The sequence below is a fragment of the Saccopteryx bilineata genome, chromosome 12 (assembly GCF_036850765.1).
Source record: "Saccopteryx bilineata isolate mSacBil1 chromosome 12, mSacBil1_pri_phased_curated, whole genome shotgun sequence".
Taxonomy (NCBI): Eukaryota; Metazoa; Chordata; class Mammalia; order Chiroptera; family Emballonuridae; genus Saccopteryx; species Saccopteryx bilineata.
This window is the reverse complement of record NC_089501.1, coordinates 13529694-13549446: the sequence shown is the minus strand read 5'-3', so window position 1 is coordinate 13549446 and position 19753 is coordinate 13529694. Positions and strand designations below refer to the sequence as shown.

Sequence of the window (19753 nt, the reverse complement as noted above, 5' to 3'; positions counted from 1 at the left end):
AACAGAGAACTGATGGTTGACAGAGGGGAGATGGGTAAAGGGAAGGATTTTTTTTTTTTTACTATTTCCCCCTTTTTAAAGGAACCTGTATAATTTCCAATCCCTTAAAAAAGAAAAAAGGCCAATAAGCCAGGACTGTCAGTTATATGATACCACTTGAAAATCCCTTTCATATGAGAAAAAGTGGTTCATAGAAATCATCCTCAAGTTTCACACAGAAAAAAAGTGTTATGAGGCTCAAAGAAATTTTCTTTAAGGTATATACTCTATATCAGGGGTCCCCAAACTTTTTACACAGGGGGCCAGTTCACTGTCCCTCAGACCGTTGGAGGGCCAGACTATAAAAAAAAAAAACTATGAGCAAATCCCTATGCACACTGCACATATCTTATTTTAAAGTAAAAAAAAACAAAACAGGAACAAATACAATATTTAAAATAAAGAACAAGTAAATTTAAATCAACAAACTGACCAGTATTTCAATGGGAACTATGCTCCTCTCACTGACCATCAATGAAAGAGGTGCCCCTTCCGGAAGTGCAGAGGGGGTGGATAAATGGCCTCAGGGGGCCACATGTGGCCCACAGCCAGTAGTTTGGGGACCCCTGCTCTATAGTATCCCATATGGAAACATTATTCTTTGAAAAATGTAAACTCTATGATGCAAGTAGGAATATATGTCTATTTAAATATAGTAAGTTATGGCAAGGAAGGACTAAATACAACCACTAGAAACACAGCAGTATTTTTTTACTTCACATTGATGTATTTTTTTTTTCTATTTGGAGTAAACCTAAAAGATGTGAATGATCTTTATGAATAAAATTGTAAAATTTTGTTGAAATATGATTAGGAAGATCTAAAGAAAGCATGAGCTGTAACTTGTTCATGGATTCAAGAGTTATCATTAAGATGTTAATTCCTCCAAAATTGTAAATTTAATTTCATCCAAAATCCCCATGGAGCTTTTCATGAAATTTCACAAGTGAATTCTACATTTATATGAAAAATGCAGACAGCAAAGACAATCCCGAAGAACAGGATAAAGAATGGCCCTACCAAATGTCATGGTGTAGCCACAAATAGAATGGTATACCGCAAAGAAAATAAAAGAACCACAGATATATTGTTGTGCAGATAAAATGTATTATGCTCACTTTGTTAAAGATGACGCTGCCCATGTGAGGCTGTCACCCAGGTGATATTAATGTGTGTTGAGAATCCTTGTAGCCTGGGGCTTGGTTTTGGGATTAAGCCTTTCCCACCCTTTTTGATGTGGGGTGGTACAATCCAATCATGCCTCAGAAAGTGACTTTGTATTAGAGACTTCCCTATTTTGTATATTGGATTAAAGGTTTTGAATCTACACTATAAAATAGGGGCAGAAAGGGAGCTTGCTCTTGGTTCCTGAGATTATCATTAGAGGAGAGAGCAGAAAGAGGCCATGTGGCCAGGAGAAGCAGTCAAGTATTGAGTGAGAGGCCAGTTTGTGCAGTTTGACGCTGGAGAAGGAAGGAGATGGGGAACAGAGGTGAATAAGTCTGGTGAGCTAGAAACCTTTGATTCTAGGAAACTCGGATAAGTCAGTAGCTTTGTGAGCACTGAATATGAGTGAATTTTGGAACCCAGGGTGTGTTTTTACTTGCCCGCCGGGTGCAAGCTAGAATTAAAGATGACAGCCCGTCAGTTCTTGGCTCCGTTGTTTCTTTACCGACTGTCCGAATCCAATGCGAACCTGCATGAGCCAGGCTGCTGTGATAGTGACCCTGGTGGCCTTGGCTTCTGGCTTTACATATATGCATCAACATGAATGAAACTCAAAAAAGTTTAACAATGAGCTGAAAAGAATCACAGAATATATACAATATTCCATTTTATACACTTCAAAAACAGGCAATGAAGTTATATATTTTAAAAATATATGACATGAAACAATGAAGCACAGAAATTCTGATAGATCAGCTAATGTAGCTAGGATTTAAGTAATCTGAGAATTGAAAAGAGATGAGGTAAGACAGGCAGACATGGGCAGATCACATACTCTTAGCAGTTGTATGACAGTTATACTCTATCACTATCAAAGAGATTAAGTGAACTACTAGTAAGTGGTGGTTTACCCGTGTTGGGAACCCACTTAGACTCTGTCAGCTCTCAACCACTGCACTGTTTCATTTGGTGGGGACAGCAGAATCAAAGAATAAGGTTTGAATCCCTCACACAACACTGATATTACCAGAAATAAAATTATTCTAAATTGCATCTTCAAAAAAAAAGCACAGAAATTATTAATAAAGTCCAGAGTAATGGTTACATGGGTCTGATAATTAAAATGGATGAATACACAGGTGTTCATTTTATTATTTAATCTGCCTTCTTACACATTATTGTGTACATTTTATAATAAAACAATATAAAAAGATGGAATGCTCAGAAAACAGCGAGTCATGTTGATGCCCTAAATAAAGAGTATATTAAATATCACCATGCTTTTTTTTTTTTTTAGAGAGAGAGAGTGGTACAGATGGGGACATATAGGAGGGGAGAGAAATGAGAAGCATCAACTCATAGTTGTGGCACCTCAGTTGTTCACTGATTGCTTTCTCATATATGTCTTGATTAGGGGGGTTTCAGCCAAGCCAGTAACCCCTTGCTCAAGCCAGTGGCCTTAGGCTTCAAGCCAGTCCCCTTTGGGCTCAAGGCAGCAATCACAGGGTCATGTCTATGATCCCACGCTCAAGCTGGCAACCCCACACTCAAACTAGTGAGCCCACACTCAACCCAGCAACTTCAGGGCTTCAACCCTGGGTCCATCGCATCCCAGGCTGACGCTCTATCCATTGCATCACTGCCTGGTCAGGCTCACCATGCTATTTATAAAAACATGTTAACTATAACTGAACGGGAACAAGAAGGATCCTTTGAAAGTCAAGTTTTCCTCAAGTTTAAAACATTCCGTTTTTAAACAACAGGCCTTTTTGGGGATTACATATTAAATTCCCTAAACTGTTTCCAAGTCAAAATCTACATTAACTACTGAGCATTCAAGTTCTTTAGTTGGTAGGATTGCCCCACCGGTTAACATCTTAGTGCTGGTGGTGCTATACAGCATTGCTTGCCAGTACAATTATTTTAAATTTTTATTTCATAACAGAATGGAAAATTGAAATTATAATGATAATATGATAGATATGTCTCCTAACTAAAACTATTGAAACAAGCATAAAAATCATTAGATGTGCAAAAAGGGAGGATCATGTGCTTATTGAACTTAGTCAACTTTTCAAATATGAAGGACTAAAGAACATATATAAAATGAAGCAAACACATCATTAAAGGGTATACTAAGATATTTCTGGGAAGTTGAACTCCACAGCTTGCTGAAGTCTATTTTTTGACCCATACATTGCATTTTCATACATTTTAAGTAATTTGCCAGTAAATTACAGACTGCCTTACTAGAAACAATGTACCCTGAAAAATAACTGATCCAATCACTTTCACTACTCTGTGATTAAACAGTTTCAAATACTGAAAAAAATAAAGTCAGCTTGGCCTGACTTGTGGTGGCGCAGTGGATAAAGCATCGACCTGGAAATGCTGAGGTCGCCGGTTCGAAACCCTGGGCTTGCTTGGTCAAGGCACATATAGGAGTTGATGCTTCCAGCTCCTCCCCCTTCTCTCTCTCTCTGTTTCTCTCTCTCCCTCTCTCTCTCCTCTCTAAAAATGAATAAATAAAATTAAAAAAAAAAAAGAAAATAAAGTTAGCCAAAGCAAAGAACATAGTGGCAAAAGAAGAAAACAAAAACACTAGGTTAGTGGGGGCCTAAGCCTGGCCACTGTGCGACCTTACGTTTCAGAGTACATTAAGAAAGTTAAACTCTCTGATTTCTATTTATTAGGCTTACTCCTTAAATAAATGCATTGTACTGCATTAAATGAAAAGAAAAAATAATCTCAATTAACATATTAATCTTCACTAATTGCCAAGGTTTAAAATACAAAGATAAATTACTAGACATTTTCCCTATTATAGTGAAATATATACTGTATTTCCCCATGTATAAGACGCTCCCATGCATAAGATGTACCTTAATTCTAGGGCCTGAAATTTGGAAAAACAAAAATGCATTACATAAAGTTATTGAACTCGTTTTATTCATCATAAAATTCATACAACTCCTCATCGCTGTCAAAACTCCCATCCATTAGCTTGTCTTCATCTGCGATTGATGACAAATCAGTCTTCAACAAGGAGCGCAAAAACAAGTGCGAAAAAGAGGGAAATGCAAGTAAAAAAATCTACAACTGTATAAGACACATTCAGTGTTTAGACCCCAAATTTTTTGAAAAAAGATGAATCTTATACGTGGGGAAATATGGTAGATTCTAAAATAAAAGCAACATACTAAACTATTGATACTTCAGATAAGCTACAAACAAAACTTACTGATTTTAGAAAGTAGATGGAATTTTAATCAATGAAGGCATCTGTTTTTGCTCTGCTAGGAATATACATACAATCTAAGTGAGAACAATGAATTAGACACACATATAAATGCAATTGTAAAATAGTGTTTTATTTTTAACAGAGTGCTGTAACATTTCATAACACTGCATACTGCTCAAATATTGGTTTATTTAGTTAGGCAACAATATCCCCCCTTCATCCCACTCCCCAACCAGACCTTAAAGATGCATTATCCTTTTAGGGCCCTATCATATTGGCTCCTAGTATGTCACATTTCATAAAACAGTAATGCTATGAACTAAAATGAGTCAAGGCTAACAACACTTTGATTTCAGTTTCACAAAGCAGCCAGTACATTGCTGAATTTAGAACATCAACAAAGCTCCACTAAGACTTTATATTATAGTTACTTTTTCCATAATGCTCCTTCGTAAGAGAAAAAAAATAGGAAGGCAAAGGTAATGCTTCTTTTAGTCCTTTATCAAACAAATCATGCTTTAACCACTAATGGGCTTTACAGTTACCAAATGTCCATAATATGTTATTTCTGTGCCAGCACATTTATTACTGTTTTTTTTCTTTTTTTTTTTTTGCTTTTTTTTTTTTTGCTTTTTTGTTCTGGTGCTACCAGTAATGAACAAAATGACATTAAGAATTAAGTTCCAGGAATACCTTTCAAAAAAAAAAACTTACAGTAAAAAAAAAGAAGAAGAAAAAAGAAATTAAACAAACAAAAAAATAGTCTAGTAAGTGAAGTACTTACAAATATAAAACAAGCACAATTGCATAGATTAATTAGTAAAATTTCAAAATCAGACCAAAAACCCCCACCAGATTTACTTAAATCTATGTAAAGAGCTCTTTCAAGTATTTTCTTGATTTTAGCATAAATGTTGCATGTGTTCCCCTTCACAACCTGTTTTCATTTATTTTTGGCACAGTTTCTCTTGGATTTAAATATAATGAATGTTAGGGAGGCAAGTTAAAAGCATTTTTTGCCCCACAAAGGTCAGTGCAGATTAACAAAAATGCATTTTGGAGCATTTTAAATAGTACATTTGAAAGAAATAGTCATATTGAAAAAAAATTCAAGAACAAAGTACTTGCTAGTCTTTGTTCATTAAAGTCGTCATCACACCAACAACTGATCCCAACTATTAGTGTTCCTTCCTTTCAAAAAGAATCAAATTAATAACCCAACCTACAGATCTATGAAATTAATTTTATATTTAAATGATTAAGATATGTTCATATCTATACTTAGTGATATAATGTTTATTTCACTGGCAAACATTTAAGAATCTTTCCCTCACAGATCATTTTATATATGAGTGCGTATACACAAACATATGTATTATTTTTCCTTCTATAAGAACTATTTTGTTCGAAAGAATATGCTTAGAGATTTGACTACAGAGTCCTCAAAATAAAAGCAGGCACAGCTGGCTAGTTTATGAATTATGCTGCATTATTAAGTTCAATTGAATAGAAAGCGTGGAATACCCTGTCACCTTCTACTTAGAACCATTTTACCACAAAAAAGTGTTTATCTGATAAATTCACCATCAATTTGCTAATCCTTAATAGCTACCCTGTTCTTTTGAACATACATAATGCAATGGAAACGTTTTATACCACATAATTTTCACTACAATAAAAAGGGCACAGATATAATCTCTACTTAATATCAATATAAAAGAGGTTTGGCGGATACAGTCAGCATAACAGACACCATTTAAACCTGTATTTTATAGTTGTAGATTTTAAATGTCTTGCAGAAAGCTTAGTTTCATGATAGATAATTTACAAAGTGTCATACTCCTCAAAAGTACTCATATATACATTCTCTTCTCGGAACATGCCTCTGATTCCCAGCAGAAACATAAATGCTATCATAAGTGAAATCTTTCCTTACAGAATAGACTATGAATCATATCAAAATGCTTTAGTTGCCATCTTAAAACAGTTGTAAACTAATTTTAAAATAAATATTTTGGTTATATAAATGGAAATGCACATAGCCTGCATATAACTATAAATGAAAAAACTGGGTTCAACAGTACCATATCTGCTTAGAAAATTCTACCTAGTATAGTACTGTGAGAATAACAGGCACACACATATATATATGTATCCATAAATAAATATATATAATTTTTCTATTGAAACATTTTTAAAGTTTCAGTTTGAAGAGGTGTTGCCTTTAATACATAAAACACATATATTATATTGACCAATCTGATACAAATGTAATTTAATACCCTGATTGATAACAAACAGCAGTATGACCCATACCAAAAGAGAAATCCTAATAATAGATTTCAACCATTAATATCTCTTAGTGTCCAAATATTAAGTATATTTAATAAACTTTAGTACCTAAGAAGGTGACTTATTCAGGATAATTTTGTGACTCAAGTACCCAAATTCATTATTACTAAAAGGAAAATGAAACTTTTTAATTACTGCTCTGAAAAATCAGAAAGAATGACAGTATTATTTTTGATATGCAGCACTACTTTAGATTCATGATGGTATCCCTAAAATGATGCTTTTTAAAATGAAGAGTGAAATATTATAAAACACTATTTCAAAATGGTAGCACATTTGGCCAAAATATAAAATACACTAATATAATAGCATTTATATGCTAAAAACACAAATATTTAATGTTGTGTAATCACTTTAATGTGCTTAACATGAAGAACAGCTTCTCTCTTCACAACTGCCACATTTTAATTATCAGTATAATACTTCTGTGTTTTATACATAAATTTTATATTTTTCTGTTGTAATTTTTTGCAAAGTATAACCTGCAGCACAGTGATTTATAATTTAAGATAATAGATTATTTTCACATTCTAATTTAGCTTTAACACTATTTAATGCTTCTGAAGCTTTTTTTGTTTATTTTTGCTTCAAGAGAGAGGTAGATTTAGTCGACTGGGCCTGTCAGACTTACTGCCAAAATGCAATTATAAATATGCAGCTTCCAAAAATGCTAGGAAAAAAAATCAGAACCATATGTAATACATTTTACCAAAGTTCTCTTTTTCAAGCTTAAGTTATTAAATAATTTCATAATGTAGTTAACTGTTCATAAACAGATTAAGAACTAGATAAAATAATAAGACATAAATATAGGCACAACAAAATAAAAACAAAACTATACTAAAAGGTTGCAGCTGAATGGAAACTTTTGTTTTGCTTTAAAAAGTGCATCAACTCTCTTTTTTACATAAAAACACATCAAACATTCTTACTGACAGGGTAACAAAGAGAAGATATCTGAAACTACCCTTTCTAGCCATTACTTTCTTCCTCCAACCAAGTTAAAGTTGGAACCCTTCCATTGGTGCTTCCTGCTGCTGAAATACAAACTGTTGTTGGTTTTCATCCACCTGAGGTACAATGCTAGGGTCATCGTCTTCTACACCAAAGTAATGTTCAATCAGATCAAAAGCCTTTTGGTAAATTTCTTGATTTTCATGGCTTTGCAGAAATTCAATTTTATCCAGACCTATTATTCAAAGCATATATATAAAAAATTGTTACTCAAATTTCAACAACTGTTTAAATAAAATAATGAATTAATAACATCCATCAGTCCACTAGCAATGTGACTCTTATTTTTATCTAATTTTTGCACATACTGATAGCCAACACCTATGCCTTTTACTTCAAAAATCAAGAGTATAAGGCAGTGCGTCAAGAGGAAGTAGCACAGGCCCGAGAGGAAGAAGATCCCAGACCCCACTCTGCTCGCTGTGTGATCTTGCCCAAGGAAGTTTGGTTCCTCTGTACTTTAGTCTCTCAATTTCAAAATGACAGTTTATATAACTCCTCAGGTCTTTTCCAGAGTAATTATGCTAAATAAAAAGCATAACAAGGGAAAACAACAAAACAAATAATACAAATGAAAAAAAGTAAAACATGTGCAAACACATACATTCTCTCATAGAATTAGCCAGCGAGTATCAATATGTAATAAATGGGTACTGTTTACAAATCCAATATAGCTACTGTATAATTTACAAACAGTACAACCTATAAGTGAAACTGATATGAGAATCTATAGCTCACAAGAAAAAAATCTGCACATAAGTCTGGGTGATGCTGAAGATATTTTCATATAATTACAGATAAACATCTTCAATTATATTATTGCAGGATGGAAAGAATTAACAAAGTAGTCATATCTATACACAATCACAGACTAGCCCAAACTCAGGTCAAAATAACTATAGTAAATAAATAATTTCAAATCAGTGATTAATATCTTACAATTATATAATGTGTTAACCAGTCACATTATATAATTTAAATAAAGATAAAGTACTATCCCAGGCTAGGTTTAAGAATCATAAATAAAAGACTGACTCAACAATATAATATAATGGAACTTAAGACAGACATAAATATTTAATATATTCATTAAAAGAAAAAAATCAACTTAGATTTATGCCTTATCCTAAAATAGAGTCCATGTGAGTTAAATTGAATGTTTTAAAAATCTAATTAGAAATAGCTATTCAATAAAGCAAAATTCATCAAATCTCTATATGGGCAATGCCTTTGTAAACTTTGAAGGGACAGGAGATTAGATTAATGCATTTATTAAATATTAATAAACATGGTTTATCTTATTAAAATAAAAAGGTAAAAAATGGGAGAAAAGCCAATTTAAACAATCATAAAATGAAATTAATGAAATTGCTATGATAATAAAATTAAGGGTAACTTTGTTCTTCTTTTCTTTTCCAAGTGAGAGGAGGGAAGATAGAGAGAGACTCCCTCATGCACCCTGACCAGGATCCACCTGGCAACCCCTGTCTGAGGCCAATGCTCTGCCCATCTGGGGCCATGCTCACAACTGAGCTATTTTTAGTGCCTGAGCTATTTTTGGAAGCCATCCTCAGTGCCCAGGGCTGATGCACTCAAACCAATAGAGCCATAGCTGCAGGAAGAGAAGAGAAAGAGGGGGGGGGGGGGGGAGAGGCAGATGATGACTTCTCCTGTGTGCCCTTATTGGGAATCAAACCCAGGACATCCACATGCTGGCCAACACTCTACCACTCACCAACCAGACAGAGCAAAAATTTAAGGGTAACTTTTAAAAAATATTTTTATAAAACTGGAGGGGGAAAATGTCTATGGAAGATAATTAAGAACTGACTAACTCTCAACAAACTGGGTACAAAGGGAATGTACCTCAACATAATAGAGGCCATATATGACAAGCCCACAGCTAACATCATACTCAACAGTGGGAAACTGAAAGCTTTTCCTCTAAGATCAGGAATAAGACAAGGGTATCCATTCTTACCACTTTAATTCAACATAGTATTGGAAGTCCTAGCCAAAGCAATTAGGCAATTAAAAAGAAAAAGACATCCAATTCAGAAAGAAAGAAGCAAAACTGTCAATGTTTGCCCTGGCCGGTTGGCTCAGTGGTAGAGCGTCGGCCTAGCGTGCGGAGGACCCGGGTTCGATTCCCGGCCAGGGCACACAGGAGAAGCGCCCATTTGCTTCTCCACCCCTCCGCCGCGCTTTCCTCTCTGTCTCTCTCTTCCCCTCCCGCAGCCAAGGCTCCATTGGAGCAGAGATGGCCCGGGCGCTGGGGATGGCTCTGTGGCCTCTGCCTCAGGCGCTAGAGTGGCTCTGGTCGCAACATGGCGATGCCCAGGATGGGCAGAGCATCGCCCCCTGGTGGGCAGAGCGTCGCCCCATGGTGGGGGTGCCGGGTGGATCCCGGTCGGGCGCATGCGGGAGTCTGTCTGACTGTCTCTCCCTGTTTCCAGCTTAAGAAAAATGAGAAAAAAAAACAAAAACTGTCAATGTTTGAAGATGATATAATATGATATACAGAAAATCCTAAAGATGTCACTAAAACACTGTTAGAACTACTCAATGAATTCAGTAAAGGTTCAGGATACAAAATAAATATGCAAAAATTTGTTATATTTCTATACACTAATAAACTATTAGAAAAAGAAATTATGAGAACAATCTCATCTATAATTTCATCCAATATATAGGGATACATTTAAACAAGGAAATGAAAGACATGTACACTGAAAACTATGATAAAAGAAACTAAAAGACCCAAATAAATGGAAAGCTATTCTGTGATCATGAATTGAAAGAATTGTTAAGGTGTCCACAGAACCCAAAGCAATCTACAAATTCAGTTCAATCCCTATAAAAATTCCAATGGCATTTTTCACAGAAATAGAACAAGCAATTCTAAAATTTTTATGGAAGCACAAAAAATCCCAACTAGCCAAAGCAATCCTCAGGGGGAAAAAAAGCACTCTAATTTCAAATTATATAACAAAGCTATAATAATCAAAACAGTATGGTACTGGCAGAAAACAAACCAATGGAACAGACTAGAAAGCACAAGAATAAATCCACATATATGACAAGTTAATTTACAACAAAGAAGCTTAGAATATACAATGGGGGAAAACAATCTTTTCAATTAACAGTGCTGAAAAAACTGTAAAGCCACGTTAAAAACAAATAAATAAATAAACTGGACCACTATCATTCACCATACAGAAAAACTAACTCTAAATGGGTTCAAGACTTGAACATAAGACTTGAAATCATAAAACTCCTAGAAGAAAATATAGATGGTGAGCTCCTTGACATTGGTCGTGGGTGTGATTTTTTTGTATTTGACACCAAAAGCAAAGGCAACAAAGCAAAAATAAACAAGTGAAGCTACATCAAATGAAAAAGCTTCTGCACAGCAATAGAAACCATTGAAAATATGAAAAGACAACCTACAGGAGAAAATATTTGCAAATCACACAAAATATATAAAGAATTCATACAACTCAAAAGCGAAAAACAAACATATAAGAAACCAAATTAAAAATGGGCAGAAGAGCTGAAAAGACATTTATCCAAAACAGACATAATGGTACATAAAAAGGTGGTCAACATCACTAAACACCAGGGAAATACAAATCAAAATCACAATGAGGTTATCACCTCAGACCTGTAAGAATGCCTATTATCAAAAAGACAAGAGGTAAGTGTTGGTAAGGATATGGAGAAAGCAAAACCTGTGCACTGTTGGTGAACTGGTGCTCTAGTGGGAAACAGCATGAAGATTCCTCAGAACAACTAAAAACAGAACTACCATATATAATCCAGCAATTCCATTTCTGGGTATTTTTCTGAAGGAAACAAAAATACTAATTCAAAAAGATATATTCATCCCCATGTTCAGTGCAGCATTATTTAATATAGCTAAGACCTGGAAGCAACTTAAGTGTACATTGATGGATGGATGAATAAAATGTGATGTATTTTTACATGAAATATTCAGCCATAAAAAAGAGAAGGAAATCTTGCCATCTGCGATTGTATTCTGCTAAGTGAAATAAATCACACAGAGAAAGACAAATACTTTCTTGCTAGTATGGAATCTAAAGGAAAAGCAAACAAACTGAGGTTATAGATACAGAGAATAGACTGGTGGTTGGCAGAGGTTTGGGGTGCAGGGTGGGCAAAATGGGTGAAGGGAGCCAAAGGATACAAACTTCCAGTTATAAATGAGTAAGTCACAAGATGCAATGTGCAGAATGGGGGCTTACACTAAACAACACTGTATATTTTAAGGTGGCTAAGAGAGTAAATCTTAAAAGTTCTTATCACACAAAAAAATTTTTATAGTCATGTATAGTGACAGATGTTAACTAGACTTACTGTGGTGATCATTTCACAGTATATACAAATATTGAGTTATGTTGTACATACCTAAAATCAATATATGTCAGTTATAACTCAATTTAAAAAAAGAATTAATTACAATTATAAAATTTTAACTGACTGCTTACCATATGCTTCTTCAATAAGAGCACAGTATGGATTAATACCCATCCCATTCTGCTTCGATTCTTGTTCTCCAAGACGTAAAATATTTTCAAGTCCATTTAAAGCCACTTGGACTATTTTAGAGTCCATAACAGTCAATAGGTCACAAAGTGGTTTGATGCAGCCTAAGGCTACCAAATACCTTCAGAGTAATTTAAAAAAAAAGAAAAAGGTGGGAAGAAATAACATTGAAAAAGACTGAAATAGTTTTTATAGCAACATAAAAGTATTCTTCAATGAAATGCTATGCAAACAATTAAGTATTCCTAAAAACCCAAACATTAAAAACAATTAAATATTCACTTACATAGAACCTGAAAACATTTTTTACTCTCCTGTTCTCATAATTTAACGTAATTAGTAATAAATGATATTACAAATATTACAAAAATGTGCATGCAAGACATGCAAGCAAACTGGTATTTGGGCATATTTTTGCAGGTCATGTCAACACTAAGTGGGTTAGAGGATTGTTTTGGGGGGTTATTTTATTTAAAGGGTGGGTCCATGTATACACATAGGGGTCATATGCGGGGGTAGGTGGAAATGGAGAGGAAGGAGGGACAAGCAAATCAAACTTTAGGAAATTTCTCACAAAAACAATCATAGCTAATGTTCTGAACATGTATTTGTTTCAGAAACATAGACGACTTCTAGGAGTAACACAGGCCATGTTGTGAATAATTTTAATAAATGTTCACAAAAGTTAATTATTTTTATAATGCTTTGTTTTTACTATAGTTCTTTTTTTAATTTTTTATTTATTCATTTTAGAGAGGAGAGGGAAAGACAGAGAGAGAGAGAGAGAGAGAGAGAGAGAGAGAGAGGAGAGACAGAGAGAGAGAAGGGGGAGGAGCTGGAAGCATCAACTCCCATATGTGCCTTGACCAGGTAAGCCCAGGGTTTCGAACCGGCGACCTCAGCATTTCCAGGTCAACGCTTTATCCACTGCGCCACCACAGGTCAGGCTTCTACTATAGTTCTTATTAGCTCTTTTTCCATTTTCTATAATGTAAATAAAGTAACTAGTTTGTTCATTTGGCAAAAAGTCCACATTAAGCCACACTAAGCATAAAGGGAAAAAAAAAACATGCTCTAAAATCAGACTGCATAGATTCAAATCCCAATTTCACTCCTTTTGTGTGACTTTGACTAACTGCTCTGTGCCTCAGTCACTTCATCTTAAAATGAGATAATAGTGCCAAACTCATAGGGTTGCTTGAGAATACAGTAGCATTCAATAAAAGCTGCCATCCCCTTTAAAAAAAATGTGTATTCCTTTACTTGGAGCACTCACTTGCCATATACTATATAATTTATCAAATACAATTCATTTGTTGAATGAATAACTATCTCACAAAGTTATAACAGTAAAGGACATAAAAGATGAGAAAGCACTGGATTCACTACTGGTGCTCAATAACTGAAATGATTTAACAAAACTGGCAACATCAGACACTACAATACCAGTGATATGCACGCTAAACCTGATCTGAGATCAAGAGATGTCTTTCCACGTAGACATAAAATATTTTTTATTTTGATGAGAGTGAGAGAGAGAGAAACATCGATTCGTTGTTCCACTTATTTATGCATTCATTGGTTCATTATTGTATGTGCCCTGACCAGGGATCAAACTCGCAACCTTGATGAATCAGGATGATGATCTAACCAGCTGAGTTACTGAGCCAGGGCCATATATGTAGACTTAATGAAACAGTGAAAATTATTAGAAAAATGATAATCTCAGTTTAGGTACTTGTCTCATAGTAATAAATTTAAGAAATAATATATAGAATAGACATAATGATAAAAACAAGTTGAAAATACAATTGTTTATAGGTGAACTAACCTTGGGTCCCAAAGCAGATAAAAATAATAACATTGGCATTAAAAAAAATACAGGCTAGAATAAAGAAAATACCTTGTTTTATTACTGCCTGTATTCATGTCACAAATGAAATGAAAATATCGATTAAAGTAAAGAGGTAATACGGAAAATAAAAGCAAAGAAAGATGTCATTAACATGTATCAAAGATACGAATCCAAGAGAGCAAGATAATAGTACAAATGAATAAAAGACAATGATTTCATAATAGGTAGATTTCAAAATCCCGTGATTTGTAAAATAGTATAGTAGCTTGACTACTTCTTTTATAAATTAAGAAATAAATCAAATACTCATTAGAAAATACTATATTTTTTATGTTGTTAGCAAAGCAAACAAGCAAATAAACAATGAAAGGGCTGGATTTAAAAAGCCATTATAAAAAAGAAAACTACTAGAGAAAAATAAAAGATCCTATCTACAAGTAAGGCTAACAGTGATTAGAAGAGCATTGTTATATAAACAAATGTCTGTTTCAATTTTTTAAAAATAAGTAGATATACAAATTTATTAATCATTTCTACATAGTAAAGTTACATGTAGATTATTTTAATGGTCTAAGAAATATTTAATACCCATGACAGTATATTTTGCATTCTTTTTCAGATTTTTAATCTCTGGTTTTTCATAAATAGTCTGCCAAGGAGAATAAGGTTAATCATACTCTATATGAAAAAAGTAAGCCACTGTAAATTGTAAAAAATAATATAACTGATACAACAATGCTGTCATCAGAAATGCTTATTAAATCACATCAGAAATGCTTATGAAATGGACAGAAATAATGTCAGTGTCATCAACAAATAAAAGTCCCAATTTACATTTAAAAAACTTTTAAAAACCTGTATCACACCTTATTTGTTCCAGAGTACCTCCTGATGTTGCATTAGTTATAGCCCAAGCTGCTTCTTTTCTGGTGCGGAACTCTGCTTTCTGAAGAATCTCAATTAAAACAGGAAAAATATTTGCATCGATAACAGCCTGAAGAGAATAAATGATATAGCATAATCAATGTATCCTTTTTTTTTTTCTTCATTTATTACTATTTTTTCCTTGCAAATACAGTTTTAAATATATCAGTAAGTAGAGGAATCTTGAAACACAATGGCTATAAAATGTCAGGCATTTTGGAAATATTTTATTTATAATCTATCAACAAATATTCACACACTTTTCTTGCAAGACTGGAGAATATATTAGCAGAATATAAATTTTAAAAATTATAAAACATGAGTATATGACCAATAAAGTAATTGCTGACAAGAGCTTTGATAGGGCCTCACTAAATCAGTATTTAATAGTTTTGAGAGGAAGATCATTGCCGACCTTTTTTAAAACTAAGAAAAATCAATTCCTTCCTTTCTAAAGACTAACCATTATATGCCAGGCACTGTGATAGACAATTTTATATATTTTACATATTTTTATATATTTTATTCCTCATTAGAACACTATAGTATTATTTTAGAGGAGGAAAGTATGTTCTTAAAATACTTTTCAAGAAACTTTTTCAGTAACTCACTAAAAAACATCACGCATAAAATGCTGACTTTTTTCCAAACTAACTTCTAAGATCTTCCTGTTTTCTCAGATGTGAAAGGTATTTACCTGAATCTGAGCTCTATTTCCAGCAGTAATGTTAGAAACAGTCCAGCAAGCTTCTTTTCTGATTGACTCCTTTGGACTACTCAGTAAATGTAAGAGACAGGGTAATGCAGAGCAATTCAATATTACCTAAAACAAAAGTTAAAAATGAAAATGAAGTTTTCTAGCAAGAAAAAACTAAACAAAAATATACTAATGAATTCTTTAGAAATACAAAAAGCATTCTGAGGCCCTGGCCACTAAGCTCAGTTGGTTAGAGCACCAAGGTTGCAGTTTTGATCCCTGGTCACATATGAGAATTAACCAATAAATGCATAAATAAGTGGAACAAATCTCTCTTTCTCTCTCTTTCCTCTAAAATCAATAAATAAAAATTTCAAAAAACATTCTGAAAAATTAACAAAAAAGAAATTCCTCTCAGTGAAACTTGGCTGTCTTCTCCCCTCCCACTTTGCCCAAACCTCTCTAATGTTGGTATAGTGAAGTGCCCTGTTCTCAATGTACTAAGCGGGATACTCAATGCTGTGTCCTTCACATTTACAAAGGCACTCAGAGTTCAACTGGTCAGGGCTCATTCTCTCATTTTGCCAAACAAATTGATACACACACACACACACACACACAGTTTGAAAGTATCTAATTCCACAAATGTTAAGAAACCTTAATATGTACAAAATAAGTTATTAGTTTCATAAAAATTTTTACTGTTCCACTTTTTTTTTTGGAATGTATATTATTTGTTCCTTTACATTTCTTGTTTCATGGCAAGATTAAGTTCCGCTTTTCAAAATACCCACAATGATTTATATTAAATGTACTTGGTGAAGAATGTATGAAGCAGAGTACCAAAATTCTGTTGAAAACAGTATATATTTAGAAGGGCATTTTCATTGAAAGAGCTATTTTAAATTAATACCTATCAATTACTAAGGATTAGCTGTTTAATAATTAAGGTATCTAAATAGAACATTTAAAGATGAAAAATGAAACAGAAGCCTGACCAGGTGGTGGCGCAGTGGATAGAGTGTCGGACTGGGATGTGGAGGAACCAGGTTCGAGACCCCGAGGTCGCCAGCTTGAGCGCGGGCTTATCTGGTTTGAGCAAGGCTCACCAGCTTGAGCCCAAGGTTGCTGGCTCGAGCAAGGGGTCACTCAGTCTGCTGTAGCCCCCCTGGTCAAGGCACATATGAGAAAGCAATCAATGAACAACTAAGGAGCTGCAATGAGGAATTGATGTTTTTCATCTCTCTCCCTTCCCGTCTATCTGTCTGTCCCTCTCTCTGACTCTCTCTGCCACAAAAAAAAAAAAAAAAAGAAACAAAATATATAGATTAGAATAAAAAGTTTATAATGTTAGCAAACAAGAGAATCTACTGTGTTAACAGAGTTAAGTTTCTTGAAAGACTACCCCAGATCTGACATCAATCTTGATATCACACCTATTTGGATATCTCACGCACACAGTTAGTTTCCAATTTGCAAAATGTTTTCTTGCTATCTTTCCTTTCATTCTCATAATCTAGCTCATGAATCTACTATAAAAGGACTTTCCATTTCTAATCCCACTTCTAATAATCCCACCATTTATAATCAATCATCCTCTCACTAACAGTTTCTTTTCCTGTCAAGTTTAATGCCTCTTAAACATATCTCATACATGTGTAGCAAATAAATCTTCTAATCTGCTTGAGTTCTTTTTTACTTTTAAGATCTAGCTTTAGTTCCAACTCCTTTACGGAACCTGCAACAATTTCTTAGCAGAGTAATTTCTTTTTTAAACTTTTATAGCATTTACTGATAATCAACTCTCAGTAAACATATACTAAGATAATTTACTTTGTTTTAATTTATATTTTCTCTCCAATTGAATTGTAAATCCCTCAAGAGCCAAACTCCTATCTTGTACAGGTACTTCCTCATATTGATATAAGTCTAAGATAGTGTTTTCACATAGATATATCTGAGTATGATCACTTATTACCAAGAATATGCTTATTGTCACATTAGAGATGTCTACTAATTATGTTAACTAATGCTAAATTCTTGATTAACATGTAGTCCACTTGTATAAACATGATAAACTTCTTAAAATCCTTTAGGTCAACTGAACACATTAAAGTCTGAACTCACCTGTGTTTGAATATCATCACCAGTCACAATATTACCAACTGCTCTTAATGCAGGTGATACAACTTTATAATCATTGTGCCTAAAATAATAAAAATACGAATTTATATACTATATAAGAATTTAAAATGTATAGAAAATTCACAAAAATATAAAATACAAAATATCTCACATATAATTATCCTATTATCACCCCCATAATAAAGAATCTAATTCAAAATGTGTTGCACCCAGTTGTCATGCCTTTCCATTCTCTTTCAATTCAAAACAGTTACTTGATGGTCCTTGATTTTATAATCATGACATTTTTGATGATCACAAGCCCATTATTTGGTTTTGTCCCATGTTTCCTCATGATTGAGACCCAAGTGATATACTCTGGCTGGGATAACACAAATGCTATCGTCTTTTCATTACTAGTATTGGATAGCATATGGTATCTGTTGTGTCTATTATAGTGGCACTGAACTCTTGGCCACTTAAGTGGCCAAGATTAGTGTCTGTCAGATTTCTCTACTTTGTCATTACTATTTTTCCCTTTATTATTCATACTTCATGAGGAAATACTTTAGATTATGTAAAATCCTATCCCTTAAGCCACTTTCACCAATAGTGTTAGCATCTCTTGATGTTTAGTGTCTGAATTATTAATGTTGTTTCCAATGATAATTTTTCTAATATTATCATTCCAATTACATGCCTTTTCTATCTATTATTTATCTACTTATTTTAGTGTGGACTCATGGGTTCCTATTTTACTCCTATTTTGTAAATTATATTACTATAATTTATTTCTTTTTCTTTAATGTTTTATTTTACTGATTTTAGACAAAGAAGGGAGCAAGGGAGAGAGACAGAAACATTGATCTGTTCTTGTATATGCCAGGACAAGGGGTCGAACCAACAACCTCTGTGCTTCGGGATGATGCTCTAACCAACTGAACTATCCATCCAGGGCAACAATTTATTTCAATGCTCAAATTATCGCAGGTTTAAACAGTAAGAGTTCCATCAGGTGGGCTTCTGAGTTGTTTTAACATTTATCCATTCTCTGAGAACTCAGTACATCTTATTTTTTATCAGTCTCAGCCCTGAAGTCAACCATTTCTCCAAGAATCCTGGTTCCTATTAATAAAGAGCAGTGTTTAAAAACCCACACCTGAGCATTTGGTATGCTCAGCTTCTTAGTATAAATGTGTCACTGCTCCCACGCCCATAAAGAGGACATAAATACACGCACACATACACACAGACACATTTACATATATATATTTGTTTGCAGATTTATCTTTAATGTTTAAAGCTATGAGTTCACATTGATACCTCCAATTCTAATTTAATATCAAGATTGTTCTGGCTTTCTTCTTTTCTATTTCTAAATGCATTCTCTGAGAATAAAAAACTGGCTTCTATTATCCAAATCTCCCCATCGATGACCCCGGTTGTGATCCAGCTAGGCTGCCTGCCACCGTGGGCTGGCTCCCACCTGCTCCAGCATGTTTGTTTCTCCGCGCTAGTTGGTGCGATCGCAAGCATGGGCCTGATCCCCCTCTGCACCTGCCGCCCAGCCTCCTCAGATGCTGTCCTATGCTGGGCCACAACCCCTTATCAGACCTCTCTCTTCTTTGTGCCATCTAACTTGTTCTGTTTACTTACTGTTTCTTTTATTAAAAAAAGGAAGAAAGGAAGATAATATATTTTTTAAAAAGAAAGGGATGAAGAAATTAAACTTTTTTAAACAAGTTTTCTTAAAAGTTTTTTTTATTTTTTTATT

General features: G+C 34.0%; 1 protein-coding gene across 3 annotated transcripts in view; it reads right to left on the bottom strand.

Annotated features, from left to right (window-relative positions):
* Positions 1 to 4556: 4556 nt before the first annotated feature.
* The window catches only part of KPNA5 (karyopherin subunit alpha 5), a 42586-nt gene continuing 27389 nt past the window's right edge, over positions 4557 to 19753 (bottom strand). For all 3 annotated transcript variants that reach the window (XM_066248253.1, XM_066248251.1, XM_066248252.1), the window contains exons 10-14: positions 17983 to 18061; positions 15856 to 15981; positions 15101 to 15228; positions 12322 to 12500; positions 4557 to 7988 (exon numbers count right to left, since the gene is read on the bottom strand). In XM_066248253.1, coding sequence (XP_066104350.1) covers positions 7801 to 7988; positions 12322 to 12500; positions 15101 to 15228; positions 15856 to 15981; positions 17983 to 18061 — 700 coding nt within the window. In that variant the 3' untranslated portion in view covers positions 4557 to 7800. The remainder of the gene's footprint in view (positions 7989 to 12321; positions 12501 to 15100; positions 15229 to 15855; positions 15982 to 17982; positions 18062 to 19753) is intronic.